This window comes from Onychostruthus taczanowskii, unplaced genomic scaffold (assembly GCF_017590055.1).
Source record: "Onychostruthus taczanowskii isolate IOZ18803 unplaced genomic scaffold, ASM1759005v1 scaffold31, whole genome shotgun sequence".
Taxonomy (NCBI): domain Eukaryota; kingdom Metazoa; phylum Chordata; class Aves; order Passeriformes; family Passeridae; genus Onychostruthus; species Onychostruthus taczanowskii.
Window position 1 is genome coordinate 6,401,521 of NW_024500461.1, and position 16,267 is coordinate 6,417,787.

General features: G+C 36.6%; 1 protein-coding gene across 8 annotated transcripts in view; it reads right to left on the reverse strand.

Annotated features, from left to right (window-relative positions):
• The window catches only part of NR2C1 (nuclear receptor subfamily 2 group C member 1), a 47,865-nt gene continuing 31,598 nt past the window's right edge, over positions 1-16,267 (reverse strand). For 7 of the 8 annotated variants that reach the window (XM_041409801.1, XM_041409802.1, XM_041409795.1 and 4 more), the window contains 7 exons: positions 14,967-15,151; positions 11,459-11,621; positions 9,978-10,099; positions 6,829-6,968; positions 4,870-5,007; positions 1,085-1,190; positions 1-554 (listed from right to left, as the gene is read on the reverse strand). In XM_041409801.1, the coding sequence (XP_041265735.1) occupies positions 380-554; positions 1,085-1,190; positions 4,870-5,007; positions 6,829-6,968; positions 9,978-10,099; positions 11,459-11,621; positions 14,967-15,151 (1,029 nt within the window). In that variant the 3' untranslated portion in view covers positions 1-379. The remainder of the gene's footprint in view (positions 555-1,084; positions 1,191-4,869; positions 5,008-6,828; positions 6,969-9,977; positions 10,100-11,458; positions 11,622-14,966; positions 15,152-16,267) is intronic. The other variant, XM_041409803.1, reaches the window with a different exon arrangement.

Here is a 16,267-nt window from a genome sequence, read left to right on the forward strand (position 1 = left end):
GAGAGGAAAGTTAATTTATTTGTCTAAAACATCAAACTAAGTTGAGATACCTTAATTTAATCAAAGCTTCTTCCGTTTCCTCATAAGCCTGAAATTCATAAACAAATATTCCAAGTCCGTCTACCTACAAAAATAGGATGGACAATTCTTGACCTTCTTCAGATATCAAGTTAATTTACAAGTCCTTGAAGACAGATGAAGAACAGGAAGGGATCCTATATCCTAATACACTCCACCACATTTCCCAAGTGTACTGGAAAGGAGGAATATGAGCCTTCTTTGGAAAGGTGCATTGGAAGGCTTATGACCATCTCTTGGAGACAGGGTATGCATTTACATCACCATGACTGCCATGGTACAGAATCCTGGACTGCTACTTTTACACACCGTGCCCTATGATCTGAGAGTTGTAGTCTGCTGTCTCCATTCGCAGAATGTATGGGATGATGCTGTCAATCTGAACATTGCCAATCAGTCCTGCGAAGAACAGCTCTTCAGTGATGGCAGCACTCATCAGCCTAAGAGCGGGCAATCGGAGAAGAAGTCTAGACAGTCTGGAAAACAAATTTGGTGGAAAGTTTTACTTAGCAGAGCACAGATTTTGGTGTTGTTCTCCATGATATTATTAGCAAAAGAAGAGAAAAAATATGACAAGGGACACTACTGGTCAAAGTTTGCTATATCTAGTTTATGAAAGGCTTAAATATTTAAATCAGTATAGCATTAAATTTATGTTTAGTCATGTCTTGAACAGTACAGAAAATGTACAAATGCCTGTGAACTACATGAACTATGTATGTTTGGATTTAAGACTAAATGAGGAAATATTCCAAACAGATGCAAATCAAATTGTATGTTACTAATATTTATTTTGGATATTTAATTTTAGAAATTAATAATGAGATGAAAAATACTGCACAATATATATGACCACATGCATAATATTTGAAGTGCTCTAAAGGTAATTCCTTAATTTTAATGAGGTAAGAAGAAAATGTACGTATCTATTACATGAAAAACTGTACAAATCAGTTTTCAGACTCTGAAAAGAGAATCAATCAAGTAAGCATCTTAGTTTACAGACCTGTAAGTATCATCCGGATACGCCTTTGTTACATAGTCCTGGAACTCCATGTAAGCTTTTTCTTGAAATTTCTCAATCTGTACCACATTTTCTAGACCTGGGTGATCTGAAAAAAAAAACCTCTTCTTTGTTATACCCGTTCTACAGAAAATGAACTAACATCCATACAGACTACGCAGTTGCCAACATACTGATATAATTAAGTGGTAGCTGCAGTAACTTCGGTTTTAGTGGCAGCCACTACTTTACCTCCTTATATTTCTCTTTCTTTACACTTGTATTTTACTTAACTTTCCATAAATAAAATCAGACATTTGAAAGAGTTCAAATAAATTCAGTGCTTGCAATGTTTATGTTAATCTTGATGATACAACTCTGTTCTCTGTGTAGCAGTAAAACAGGATTGTTTCAACACACTGACACTTCCTGGAACATTGGATGCACAAATAATATTTAGGTGAAATGTGAAGTATAAAATTAAGAGCAGTGGAAGAAGCAGAATAAAAAGCTGTGAATTACCTAAGACATGTAGAAAACAGTACTGAACCATAGAATATGCTGACTTAGAAGGGACCCATCAGTATCAAGTTCAACTTCTGGGCCTGCATACGACACCCTAAGAATCACACCGTGTGCCTGAGTGCGCTGTCCAAAGGCTCTTTCAATTCAGATAGCTGAGAAAGAACAGTCTGCTACATACAAGCCTATCTGATGCAAAAATTTCAAATGTGCTAATCATAATTTTTAGCAGTGATTTGAACTTACTTGAATTAGAAGTGTTGCTAAAATGAAAGGACTTCAACCTAACTGCCAAGTCACTCTTGGAAATTATTATGCAGTAATTCTGAACTCTCTACATGGTCTGTAATTTTATTATCCATCTATCTGAATGTAAAAATTTTACTGTCATACTAGCCTGACAAATCATGTAGATGAAGAGTTAAGAGTTATGTGCAAAATTTATCACTTCATGCTGCAGCTTTTAGAGCCACATCAGGAACACAGCAAGAAGTCAACTTCGGCAAACAGTTTGAAGAGCACTGCTTGTACACTTGCAGCCATTTAGAAAGATGCCAAGTCTTCTCGGCACACCCTTTACACTAATCTCTTTGCCCAAGGCTGTCTTGTAGCAATCAAGCAGCTGGCTTGGCACAGTGGAATCACCAGGGCCTACTAAAGGAGAGGTTCTTGCCTTAGGGCTCTGCTGCATGCACAACCCAGCCCCATCCTGCAGTACAGCAGTAAAATCCCTGCCATTTTAAATTTCTGGCCTGTGAGTCATTGCCAGGACATCCCTTCTGTTCAAGGTACCAAGCATGACTTTCACATGTATGAAGATTTTGTTATATGGCTCAAGGATCAAGAGTTCTGACAACACATTGCCATTAAAGAAATTAGTCATTAGTAATGTGAATTTGAAAACATCAGCTAATTTCTCTCAATCATGTGACTGAACGAGAGTATTTTCCCAAGGTATTTTTCCTTCTACCTTTTGTGTTGTCAAATATAATTGGAAGGAGACAAATTTCAGACTAAACTAATAGGTAAATGCTACTTTGCAAGTGTAAGGTTCCTCAAGAAGTATTTTTTGGTGTCTAACAGGATGGATTTTTCCACACAGGCTAGAGGATTCTATCATAAATCCTAGTGGACATAATCCCAAAAAAATGGATTTGCGGTATTCTCCCATAATTTTGTTTCTTTCCTGAAGTAACCTCTACCAGTTTTTGTATAGGAATGCCACAAAAAGGATTGCTTTGGGGTAAGAACACTTGGAGGAGAATTGTATCTCCTGCAAGTCTTATTTATTAAAATTAAACCAGCAAACACCCTCCTACCATCCACTTGGAGAAAGTCTCTTCTATAATAACGGTGTATTTGCAACTGTTCAATCCTCAGCAGAAAAGGAAAACTGCCAAGATTTTCAAGCATGCTTAATACTGTGTTTAACCAAAGTGGGTTTAATGGTGAGTCCTGCTTATCAGGAAACTGAAACTGTTTCAGTGATACAGTGAATTAATTATACAAGCAAACACATAAAACCATGCAAGACTCTCCTGGTCATAAGGACTGACAGCAGGATCATGTTTTAGAGTAAAACACCCAGGATCAGATTTTCCTTAGTGATCCACAATAAAAAATATCACAATAGGAATTCCTCTGGAAATTTATCATCTTTTCTCAAGGATTCTGACTCTACTTATACTACCTTTTTTTTGCATGAATGTCTTTCGTCTCAGAAGTCTTCCATTACTGCTATATATATAAAAAATTATATATATATATCTATAGGTAGCAATGGAAGATATGCAGGGTTTTGTTTGTGCACTTTGATGAATACCATGAATTCCTGCTGATGCTGCCACTTTTACTAGATAGATACTACATATACCTTTTACTAGGTAGATACTACATACAGAAAATATAATGCAAATCTGAGGGAAACTGCAAAGCAAGAACCTCACAATATATGAATTCTATATATTAGAAAACCTGCTTAAAATTTACATTTTGGAAGGGTCCAAGTTCTAAAAGATTTTCTCACCTCAACTAATTTTTCTATGTAAGGGTAAATTGCAACTGAATGCAAAAAGAAAGTTCTTCTTGGATCTAATAAGTCTAGAGAATCAACAAGAACCAAATACCCCGATCTCCTCCATGTCCTACACTACTGACAGGGATCATTAAGATTCTGTGAGCATTTTAACATCTGCTCCAATCTTTCCTACAGGACATCAGCATCTTCAAAAGGCAGAGCAACAAGGATTAAGGAAGCTGCTGGTGCTCTTAACACCTTCTAATGCAAAATAGAGTAACCAAAGACTTACTTTCTAAATGTGAGAGTGAAAAACTCTTGGAGATAGAGGAAGTACTTAAGATTTGCACATTTTTCTCTCATCAAAAGTCTTTACTTGACTTTGTATTAAATCCCAATTATGAATGATGAATCTAAGGCCTGCAGGATGATGCTGATAGAATACCTAAACACCTTCTGTGAAAAGTTAATTATGCAACTTCCAAGTAACAAAATTAATTTCATAACTTTCTACAGCCAGGCATAAGGGATACACAATGCAATTACCCAGTAAGCATCTACCATAACCAGAGGTCTCTTTCATCTCTATTGCAAACTAATCACCCAGAAGGGAAATAAAGTTAGATTACCTTCACTGTCTAATGTATGTCTAGTAATGCTACTGAGAGTACATTAAGCAAATACTGTTTAGAAGACAAATAATAACATAAGTGAATGTCTCTGGTGCTCATTCACCAGAAATGCTATATGCAGTCTGTGTGGGGGAGAGGAGATGTTTCTGTAATTCTGAATGTGAGAACTGATGCCCAGATAGATTGAAGTTGGGATTTTAATATATGAAAAACTATCTCATCTGCATGTGCAAGAGCAACACTTCAGAAAATTTAACTGCAGGTCTTCAGAAAATGAACCCCTGAAAGGAGGCACAGTTAAAAGCAATAAATAAATAATTGAAAAGAAAAAAAATCCCAAAACAACCAAAATCCCATACCCAAAAGAACAAAACGCATGAGTGGCACAGCCAAGAATAAAGATCTACAAATAAAAAGAATCAAAGTCCGCCCCTGCAAAAAATGTCCCCAAAACAACATTCAGTTGTTTACATTAGAAGAGTAACCCTCCTCTTCCTACAGTCCTTACAAACCTTCCAAGATTCCTCAACAAATGAGGCAGTAACTGTATATAATGAAACAGGTATGCAGCAACAAACAGCACAGATTAAAACGTTACATCTGGAATAATTACATACCAGGACTGAAGAGGACAATTGCTTTCAAATATGCATATTCATATCCATCTAGACACAGTTTAACCATGCTGTTACAAAACTCTTGCAATTTGAAGACATGCTCCATTACTAGTCTTCCTCTGTCTGTTGGCAACTTCTCTAAATCAAGACACACATAACAAAAATTCCCAAGTTAGCACACATGCAAAAATGTGGTCACACTGGAATTTTAGAAATAATTATTTTTTTAGATTCAAACAATGGGAAATCTATGCCATCTATAAATTCCTGTTAGGTTTGAATAATCTTGACACCAGACATTACAGAGTATTAACTCTGTTTTTCCACCTCTTCTAATTAGGATCTTCCTGCTAATGTTTCCAGTTATCAGGCATGGACTAGAGCTTGAAATGATCAAGGAAGGAAGAGACTACTTATAAGTAAAGCACATGCTGCAAGTGCTGACCTGTGCTCTGTGCCGAAGGCTCAGGCGCCACATGGAAGGACAGTGTCCAGCTTTGTGCTGTTCAGTCAGAGACCATGTCACTGCTGGGAAAGATGTACCATACGCCTTCCCTGACTGACACTGAGGGGAATGTGCTTGGTGCAGAGCTGCTCCCCTTGAGCCAGCAATAGCAAAGCAGCCTGAAAACTCCATTCCCTCCATAACCCATCCATCTAGAGTCTCTAGACTCCACAAACTTGGTACCTCTTGGAGATACTGCAGCTGGCAGACGGCACAACTGGTTCTTGCAGTCAACCTTGATTCCCAATTTAAATGGTAGAAATATGTATTTGTAATAATGATAAAAACATGACTAATTACTACAGTACCCTTTCTGGTAAACATACTTTAAATATTACATAGACCAAAAATTTCCAGATTCCATTTTTATCTGCTAGAGACAATCACAGATTTGTTAGTATCTTTAGCTGATCCAACACATCTCATTATTTGATCAGTTTTAAGTTATTGTTATTTACAGGAGGATCTTGTGGATGTTTTTAAATCACAAAAACCCCTTGGAAATAATTCTTTAATTACCTTATCATAAAAGAAGATTAAAACATCTATAGTCTGGTAGGGTGTTTTTTTCTAGTTTACCAATCTGCATTTGCATAGCATCAACAACAGTGAATTTTCATACCCCTAACAGCAAACAACTCAAAAATTTAGTTAAATCTGAAAATGCTTAGATTTTTCTATGCGCACCTAACTTATGAATAATGTGTTATGACTAGGAACGCATGAAGACTATACTATTATTGACTGGACAGCTTTTAGTGGTGATAACCTTGTGAGTATCCACAAGGACACAAAGCTTTTAGCTAAAACTCCCTTCCAGCTCGGAACAGAATTAAAGAGACCAATTGATATGTCTTTCATTTGAATGAAAAATATGCCAAAGATGCAGAACATAGGATTAGCAAGGAACAAAGCGTACTTAGTGGAGATCTGTTGAAGACTTCTATGTAGACTCAAACTGATACACAGAAGTCAACAAGCCAAGTTATCTAAAGGAACTGTATCAGCAAGCTGGCATTCAGCTGCTTTGTGTCACAGCTATGAAGAACAAGGACAGGTGGGTCATTCTTGACTTTGTATCCTTCATACAGAGGAATCATAGTCACAGTACTCTTGTGTTCTTAACATTGATGCTGCCCAAAATATTCCTAATTTGGGCTGATGATATTAACAGACAAGAGGATACTATTAGACAATATAACACACCAAAAAAAAAAGTTTTTTTTATTTGGAGTTAAATATTATCATAGCTGACTTTCACAAAATTGCCAAAAAATTCTGTCTTGTGGACTGTAGTTGCTAGTATTATTTTGTTTCAATACTAACATGAAATTCTTTAAACTGTAAATTTACAATAACAACTGAAAGATAAATAAAGAGCTTCTGCACACTTTAAAACTTAAGAAATATCAAGTAAGTCCCCAAGTCTGGTATGTGCACAGTATACACCTTACCTTGTTGTAAACTGCCTTGAAGGTGATTAACAAAAGCAGCTAAGATCGTTGCCACATTCATAACTTGTGAGCATTGTGCTAGACCAAGCGTAAAAAGTTCATTCCAGCAGGCTTTTACTAATGATATGCTGTTATCCTGTCTATTAAAAAGCACAATAATTTAATAAAACCAGCCATCTGCATTCACACTTTTTTAATTCGATGAACACTTCATAAAACATTAATCTAATTCAATCATTACAACCAACATCAAAATGAAGTTCTGCATAATTTTTCTTTGCATGCCAGAATTAAAATACCTTGTTTAAAGTGATTTTTGTAAAGCAATACATTTTTGTTTAAATGACCTAAAAGGAGATCGATTTCTATTACAAAAGCAAGCTGAAGTTACAGTAAATGACAACTGCCAGAGTGTACTCCATCATGCTAGTTCTCTTAGGATTTGGGACAACATTTATATGCATGGACAAGAAAAAAGGTTGCACTGTTCCTTTATTGTGGATGTAGAACAGACTCACGGGTTTTGGGGTTTTTTTTTTCACTTGAAAACTGACAGGTTGGTATAATTTTTTAATTGAAGATACAGGTGAAATGGAACACGTGTGATCAAGTTTCTGAGCTTCCTGACTGCTGCTTTCTGCATCCCTTTCAAGTTTGGAATAAGGTTTGAAATACAGACTTCAAAGTATAAGTACCAGTCATAAGGATTTATTTGCTGCAGCTTAAAATAAAATATATCAATTCATATTCAGCCACTTTTGTATTAGTAACCTAACTTTCAGTTATGCCAAGCATCTCTAACTCACAGAGCTTAACAAGAGCTCAGTACCTTAGAAAGCAAATCCCACCAGAGAGGAGTCAAATTCAGGTACGACGTTTCAGTTTTAGCCAGTGAATACAAATAATGGAAATTTAAAAGAAGTACAAGATCTATCAAAGAAGAAAAGCATATTAAAGCTAGGATTTCAACTACAAAAATACAGTGGAATGGATTTTTGAAGAATGCAGATATAATCTTCAGGAACAGTTCTGATGATTCAGTGCAATAGTAAGATGCCAAATGACTGGGGAACACAGACTTGTCCTTAACTGGATTACACAGAGCTTACTGAGAGCAATATTTTCATTTGGATCAAGTTCTTGTTATGGTAGACATGATACTGTACATGCAGCTTCTGCATGTATTTGTCACATCTTTGTTCATCTCCTTTAACTTAATCAAAGGGACTGTGCTGAGCACCACTGAAAATAGGGTGTACTGGCTACTCCTCTGATACGTATGCGTAGATAAACACATCATCTACAGCATCTTTATGGCTCATCAAAGTTACACCAGAACCAGTTCTTAAGTTTCTTATGCAGCCTCACAAAACTAAGAGGCTGTAAGCAGCTTGGCGAAGGTTTCTTTGTGAACAAAGACGCCCACGCAGGAAGATGAGCTAATCAATATCTGGCATCATGAACTACATCATTAGGTGAAAGGCAGCTATCCTGTTGTGACTAAAGGAGAATGTTGACCGAGGAAGAAACAACCTAGGTACAATTATCCATCTTCCTTAAAAAACCATTACTCATGATGCTCTATGAATTTCTCTTCAGTTTAAAAGTGAAATGAGTCACCCTTCTGAAAGCCAAAATTATAGGATATAATGTACTCCAACTATAAAGGCTGCATTAATTTCAAATAAATCTCCACTTGAAAACAGTTTGCACTTTAGGTGCTTCAAAGAAAACTTCAATTTATGTTATTTATATACTGTTGCCCATGATCTTGACTGGGTCTATAAATGCTATTACAGGTGAACATTAGCACTCTTATGGCAGCTTACTCCTCTATATTTTTAACCAGAAAAATATATTGTGAAATAACAGGTAAAAAGAGCAGGTGCAGATTTTTCTCACTAAATCTTTTTGGAGAGAGAGGTCTTCTGTACTATATTTTATTTTTAAGAAGCAATTCTCATTTTTCATTAGAAAACCAATTTGTACTAATTTGCAGTTGTCTCTGTAACAAAACCAGAGAGACATAACGTACTATGTTTATTTGCTAGGCACTTTGTAATTCTGCAGGTCAAAATTTCTACCAGAATAAAACATCATATTTACCTATTTTTTACCCCTACTATTCTTTAACTTTATACAATATTCCTTTCTCCTTCTCCAACACACAGGCTTAATTACACACAAAACAGTATCTTTCCTTAAAAACCATAGAATCATTTGGTTGAAGCATCTGAGTAAACACAAATGGTAATCACAGACCATCCTGCTTTTGACAGCTCTCCTGGAAAAGGGGACAATCCCTCATTTTAAAGAGGAATTCTCTTTGCTGCCACAGTCACAGGCTATTTTGATACCAAATTAAACAGAAACACTGCAAATGAGAACAAACTATCATGATTTATTCACCATTTGTGTCAGAGCTGATACAGTATCTTTATTTGTTTGATGTATCTTCATAAAATTACTTCTGAATATTATAAAAATCAGTTTTTCCCATGCAGTTTGGACATCTTTTTTTCATGATGATCAGCAGTGGACTACAAAACTGAACTTAAGAATTTTAAGTGATACACTGAATTCTTATGGAGAAGCAGGATGCTATACAAACTGTAAAAAGAACAGTTAGAATTACCTTTTGGTTAAAGGAGCCATTTATTTTTGGCAAATCTTCTAATTAGACAACTTCATTCTGAATGTTTGCTGAATCTAGCTAACCATTTTCTTCGTGTAGGTTATTAAAGGCATGATTATTAGGAGTAATTCACCTTATAAGGACAAATTTTGCAGATTCAGACAGGAGCTTCTTTTTGGTGATTGCCTGATAAGCATCATGATGTAGCACAGAGCTGTAGCTATTAAAAAGTTGATAGAAATTCCTAGTTTCCTCAAAATATATTTAAGAGGCAGCAGTGGGTGGGCATTCAACTGTTTTAAATCCACTCCTTTATCTTACAAGATCCAACCAAATTCCTGAATTTGGACTCAAACTGGGAGTAGTTTTAATTCAGAAAATTTACTTTACAATTAAGATTTATAACAGTTTTAATAAGTAGTTTCATATTTTTACAAGTCCCCGAAGAAGACAGCAAAAATCAAAAATTCCAAAGCACATATGCACAATGTAAGTGAACAAACAGAACACTTACCCCAAAGCTTGGAAAGATGGAATGGAACGTGCCCAGTGCATGGACAAGAAAAGCAACCTGGAGGCAGACTCACAGATATAGTGAACATTAAGATAATCAGGCATAGGAGAAGGCATGGTGAGCTGCAAAACAAAAGTAGGAAGAAAAAAGAATAAAGTGTAAGACAGTTATTTTACTTTCTTCATAATATGTTTAGGAAGAAATCAGTTCTTTGAGTTTAAGTGAAATAATAAAATTGTTCTTTAAATGAAAAAGGTATAATCCCAACAAAACTGAATGACTCCCTTTTGCATTATTAGCCACACCATTACACTCTGTAAGTTAAAGAACTACACAGCAACAAAAAAGACAAAGTTTGATTCGCAGATAGACATTGTCTGGGACAACTGGAAACAGAAAATCTCAAAAATCAACTTCTGAGACATTCTCAAAGAATAAGAGAGAAGAATCATTGTAACTGGAATAAAATTGCTTACATTAGATTAGTTACAACTTCTGGAGAGAGAGAGAGAGAGTGTGTGTGTGTGAGAGAGATAATTCTATTTCACAAAACATTTTTTTTTACTTTTAAATATTTTACAAAGAAATACAAGAGAAATCTTTTGATGTTTGAGCAAAATACCTAATACACAGCTGCTCCCCAGTCTAAAAAATATAACCAACAAACATCAGAAAGGATGTTCACAATGTTAGTAAGCAAATTTAGTGATGTTACCTGCATATGTGAAGAAAGAGATTCCACCCAAAATAGCTTAGAACATGTAATTCTGTCTTCAGAAATTAATATTTTTCTAAATATAATGTTCTGGCTAATGCAATTTTAAAAAAAAGCTGACATTTGCATTGGAGATATTCATTTAAATGATCAAAACAGATGCTGGTAAGAGGGGTAAAGTTTAACAAAACGCCTGTTACTAAGTTTTCAGATGACCAAGCTTTTTGATTTGCCCATGAAAAACAAGGTGATAAAAAAGATAGAAGGAATTCCTGCAAGCTTGTAAAATGAAAAATAAATCCAGAAAATATATGGCTAACTAACACAGCAACTGTATTTAAGTCAATTACTACCATGCTAAAATAGGGCATCTACACAAACAAGAAACTGAGAAATACACTTAAAGGTCTCAAAATCCAGTTGCAGATTGCATCAGATCCACCCATTAACAACTGAGAATGTGGTTGCTGACTCTGCTTCATGCAAAAACTTTGTCTACGTAAATCCTTTTGCATGGCTTACCCAGTATTTTTAAGGTAAGAAACTATAAAATAAGCAGTGCAGCTAAACCACTGCAGAGTGCAGAACTTTCTCCCAAAAAAAGAATTAACCAGTGAACAAAAGCAGTTAATTAATTGAAAATTAATGCCAATACCTGAACAAATACTCATCTAAGAAATTCAAAATAAAGCTTAGTCAGATAATTACTGTACATCACTATGCCAAAACAGTTATAAACAGTCAACAGTAAGAAAGCATTCAGTACCCTAAATGCTACATGTGCATCACTGAGTAGTGGCCCCTCTATTTCAACTATGTTCATGCTTGTTTCTCCACCAAGCAGCTGTGAACTGGTGTCAACACTTTCAGAGTTCTGGCATGCTGCACTCTCTCCTGGATTTAATGCTTTTGCAAGAGTATCAAATGCCCTGTAAGATCACAAACAAACAAAAAGAAAATTTCACTTTAGAGACCATTTCAATTTAAGAGGAACCTGCACAAGTCTGAAATATCTATATAGAAGTCTGCTTCAAAGAGTGAGGTTTGGAAAACAACAGTCAGTAGCATGCTTTTCCTGACATTCCATCAAACTCTGAAACAAAAATTAGCAGCAGATCCTGTTTACACTAGTTGCCAACAAATTCACAGTTTTGACATATTGGTTGTGCTGCTGAATCACAGTTTGCTTTTCAAGATCTCTTTAGTGATGTTCACTGAGAGCACTGACATGAGTGTTTTGAGGACATGATCACCAGACTGCTGTTACAGTCACTTAGTTCATGTACAAATTTCACAGGCTTTTACTGCTATGAAGCACAAACAGAGTAAGAATATCTTTTTGTTAAGTAATGAGTTGTAGTTAGATTTTTCAACTTAATTTGAAAAGACTGCTCCAAAATATGCAAGAGAAAGCACTCCCATGCATTCAATACAACTCTTAGTACCCTCTAATGCATGGCAGTGACTCTTGGCTTTCACAAGCACAAATGCTAGAGGGCAGATGTCAGGACAAGCACACACGTATTACTCAATATTTGGCTGCTTGCTAACACGTGTTGTTTTTCTGCTCATAAATACACCTGAGAACTACAACTGACACACCTGCAATCAAAAATACAAACTTGATCACTGCCTACAGACATATGACACATCCTGGGAACAGCAACATTTCTATACAGTGTTGCATGAAAAACTTATTAACTGAGGCCAGAAAACTTGACAAAAGGTGATTATCAGCTTGTATGTAGAGCTCATTCTCAATTGATAGACATGTTTATTACCACGGAATCTAAAATCACTGATTTAATGCCAAAATCTGGGATAGAACTTGGCCAGCTTCTCTATCCCCACACTCTCTAGCTACATGAATTCACTAACATGCTAAAAAAAAAAAAAAAAAAGGAGCTGTTTAACATAACTACACACAACCAAATGAAATATCACCATGAAAGAGCTGCTGACACTGCCTCAAGGCTTGGGATGGTAAATGAACCACCTTTTGGTCCTCACTAGCCTGTGTACCTTGATGTATACATATCAGAGTGACTGGGGCACACACGAGTGGACTGTACAGACATACCTGGGCCATCTTCTGTCTCTGGTATGCACAAAGCTGGCACAAAGGGAAGGCATTCATGGCTCAGCTCTAGAAACTATACTATGGATTCCTGCTAGAAGATCTTAGTTTCAGGTCTTCCGCAATTCACTTTGCAGTTTTAGATAGAATAGGCAAACACAACAGCTCAGTAACAGCTGCTTTTAAAGAAACAGGATCTCTGCAGGGCTCTTCATGTGGCAGGGACAGAAATTTAAGAGAAGAACAAGACTTCCCCTTTCCCCAAAAGGTAAATGTCATATGCGTCTGCCACTATCCTGTATTTATTCTAGCACAGGGTGAAGAGTGCTAGAAAAATAGCGTGGGCATGTACACTTGTTAACCATGTCTACTCATGACACTTTCCTCCCAAGTCACTCTTCAATGGTGCTTTCAAAGAAATAAATGTTCTCCCTCCTATCACATGAAGTGCCAGTAGTAAGCCAGCAGAAGCCAGAAGCAGCTTTGCTTCCTCATGGCTCAGTAATGTGAGTCCTTTCCTACACAAAGCCCCAACATGAGCAATGTCTGTAAGGTAAAACATCACAAAAAGGAGAATCCAGAACAAAGCTTGCCTGGGAGCTATGAAAATCTAGCACACATGAGAAAACAAGGCATAATCAAGATTAAAATACATTGCATTGATATCCTATACTACAGAAAATTGTGGTTCTCTTTTTGTCAGGCTCTGTCATCAACAGATATGTAAGACTGCAGATCCACTGTAAAGAAATAATATCATGAAGCATTAGAGGACAAGGCACATAAAATTACAATATAAAAGCAATGGGGTGCTTGCAGCAGAAGCTGCAGTCTATGCCAGCAAAACTGAAAACATAACTACTGCAAGCAATGAATAAAATACATTAAAAGTGTGGATGGATTAAATGTGCTCTCTGAAGTCCCTTAAACTCTTCTTCCTCAATAAACATCTACATTTGTTAGATCATGCTGGCATAGGGCCTGAGAGGGAACTCAGTAATTCAGAGAAAAATTTTAGTTTCTCTTGGAATAACAACTTTCCTTTCCAGCAACGTTTACTTGAACCTCCCCACTGTACAGCTATTAGGTAACCTACTTGGCAAGAGTACGTCAAGTCAGAGCTCTTTCAAGCTCTGTGGCTGACAGAACCAGATGCCTTTTCACAGACAGACTTTTAAAACTGAACAGAAACTCTCAAGTTGGTAAAAGTAAGCAACTGGAAGCGACAGCAAATGAAAGATTACTACATCTCTTTGAACAACCATAGTACTGAATGATGGCTATCAGCACATGTAACAATACTACTTACACAGCATATTCTAACATTCTTCACCTAGGAGGACACAGCAAAGGCCCAAATCAGCATCTATAAGAAGTCAGACTGACTTTCTAAGCAGTATATAAAGAAAGGAGCAGAAAAAATGTAATCTGCTTGCAATTACACAAAACAGTAGAGATCACAGGGGAAATCAGACATTTCAGCCACTACACGCCCACCTTTTCCCCTTAACCGATCTACTCCACACACACTTTCACACTTTCATGTAAAATGTAGGTGGTGTGTAAAAGAATATTGCTGGGACAGCAGTCAGAAGCTTGCATGAGATGACAACCAAGGAAGAACAGGATTGTGATTCATGGAAAAACTGTGAATGCTCAGTATATACACACATATGCTCACAACAATGGCTCAGTTAAAACCAGTGCAAAACACGAGTAAGATACTCAGTGGATGTATTAATATCAGTAGTGAGAATTCTGTAACTTCTCTTGCATAGGAGGAAGATGTTTTTCAACCTTTTGAGGTGATTAGTAGTTACAGGCACTTAACACAGATGAGATCTCTTAAGAACAAGTTTTCCAGGATGAGGCAAAGTACTAAGACTATAGTACAAGACCTAACGAAGGCCTACCTTAGTATGGACAACCAAAAGGTAAGAAAATCAGCTGTAACATTTATACTGAAGTTAATTTCAAGTACAAACAACTAAAAGGATTTATTTCTCTAATGGAACTTTCTTTTCATTTCACTTGGAAGAATCTTACAATATTTACCTTCTACATGAGCTTATGCTGATATCACTATTACTTTTAAACCAGATAAATTTCCTGTATTGTGAGGATTTAACTAATCGCCTGGTCTGAATTGACACTTTCTCTGAAAAAGGACAGTATTTTGAAGTGTAACATGCCTTACCTTGTAACATCACTACTAGCTTGTTCTTCTTGCTTGAGTTCAGATAATGATGCATCTCCATTACTCAAATTTTCGATCATGGATAGCTCTGTACTGCTTTGTGACATGTCTTTGCATTTACTGAGATTTGCTAATGAAGTCACCACATTTGCCAGTGTACTTAAATCTCCTTGACATGCTTCTACCTAAGGGAAAAGAACAGCTTTTAATTCTCAGTTAATTGGCAGCAGTTAACCTGCAAGAGAAGAGCCTAGATTTCACATAAATGAAGAATAGAGCATATACAAAGATATACCTGTAAGAAAAGTATTTTCAATACATGGCTAACGACAATACAGCAATCACACACTGCACTGCATCTAAAATATGGAATATTTTGACATTTACTTGTAAAAGCAATAGCTATCTATTTCTTTCAGAAAGAATACTACTGATGGTAAGCAAGTGCAGAAAGAGTCACATCTCTATGCACTAGTCTATCACCAGGAATATAAGACTGCTCTAGATTATATTTTTAGCATCTTCCTTCACTATGTAAATGAGTCAGTAGTAACAGGGTAGGAGAATGAGAAGAAGGAATGCATAAAAAGTCACCTTTATAAACAACCATAAAAATAATTATGCTGTGGCCTGTTTAGTGTTTATATGTTTGTTAAACTGCAAAGGAAAAAAGTGATTCAGTACTGGCTAGCAACTCAGAGAAGCAGTAAGACATGTCTCACACTGTCCCAGCAAAAAAAAGTACATTATTACAGACAAGCATGCTGCTGCTAACACCAGACAGAGCAAGGAAAGCAAGATGCATGAAAACAGCATGAGGGTGTTGTTAGTCACTCCTCACACAGGGTACACCATTTGTTGTCACTCACCCCTAAAATGGGACACCAATCTGATTGTGGTCACACAAATGACACCAGCGTCAGTCCCTTGTTATCTAAAAACTTCCCCTGATTGATGGAGGACTCAAAAGACTAGCACCAAAGATGGCAGCAAGCATCAGCAGTTTATTAAAGTCTTCATACCTTCTCTCTGTAACAAGCCCACAGGCAGCACCAAGCAATACAGACTCCTTCCTCTCACAGCTCAACCTGCTCATGCCAACACCACCTCTCTCCTGAGAACTCTTTATACCTTTTCTCTCACATGCATAACACCTGCCTGCCCTTTTACTCCTCTGTGATTGGTAAATACCCATCAGCATTCCATGCTTCTCCTTCAATGCTGGTCCTTCACCCGTCTTACACAGCTGCAACTTATCAGGGGCAAGACTGCCTGCAGCACTATCTCCATTCTTTTACAAG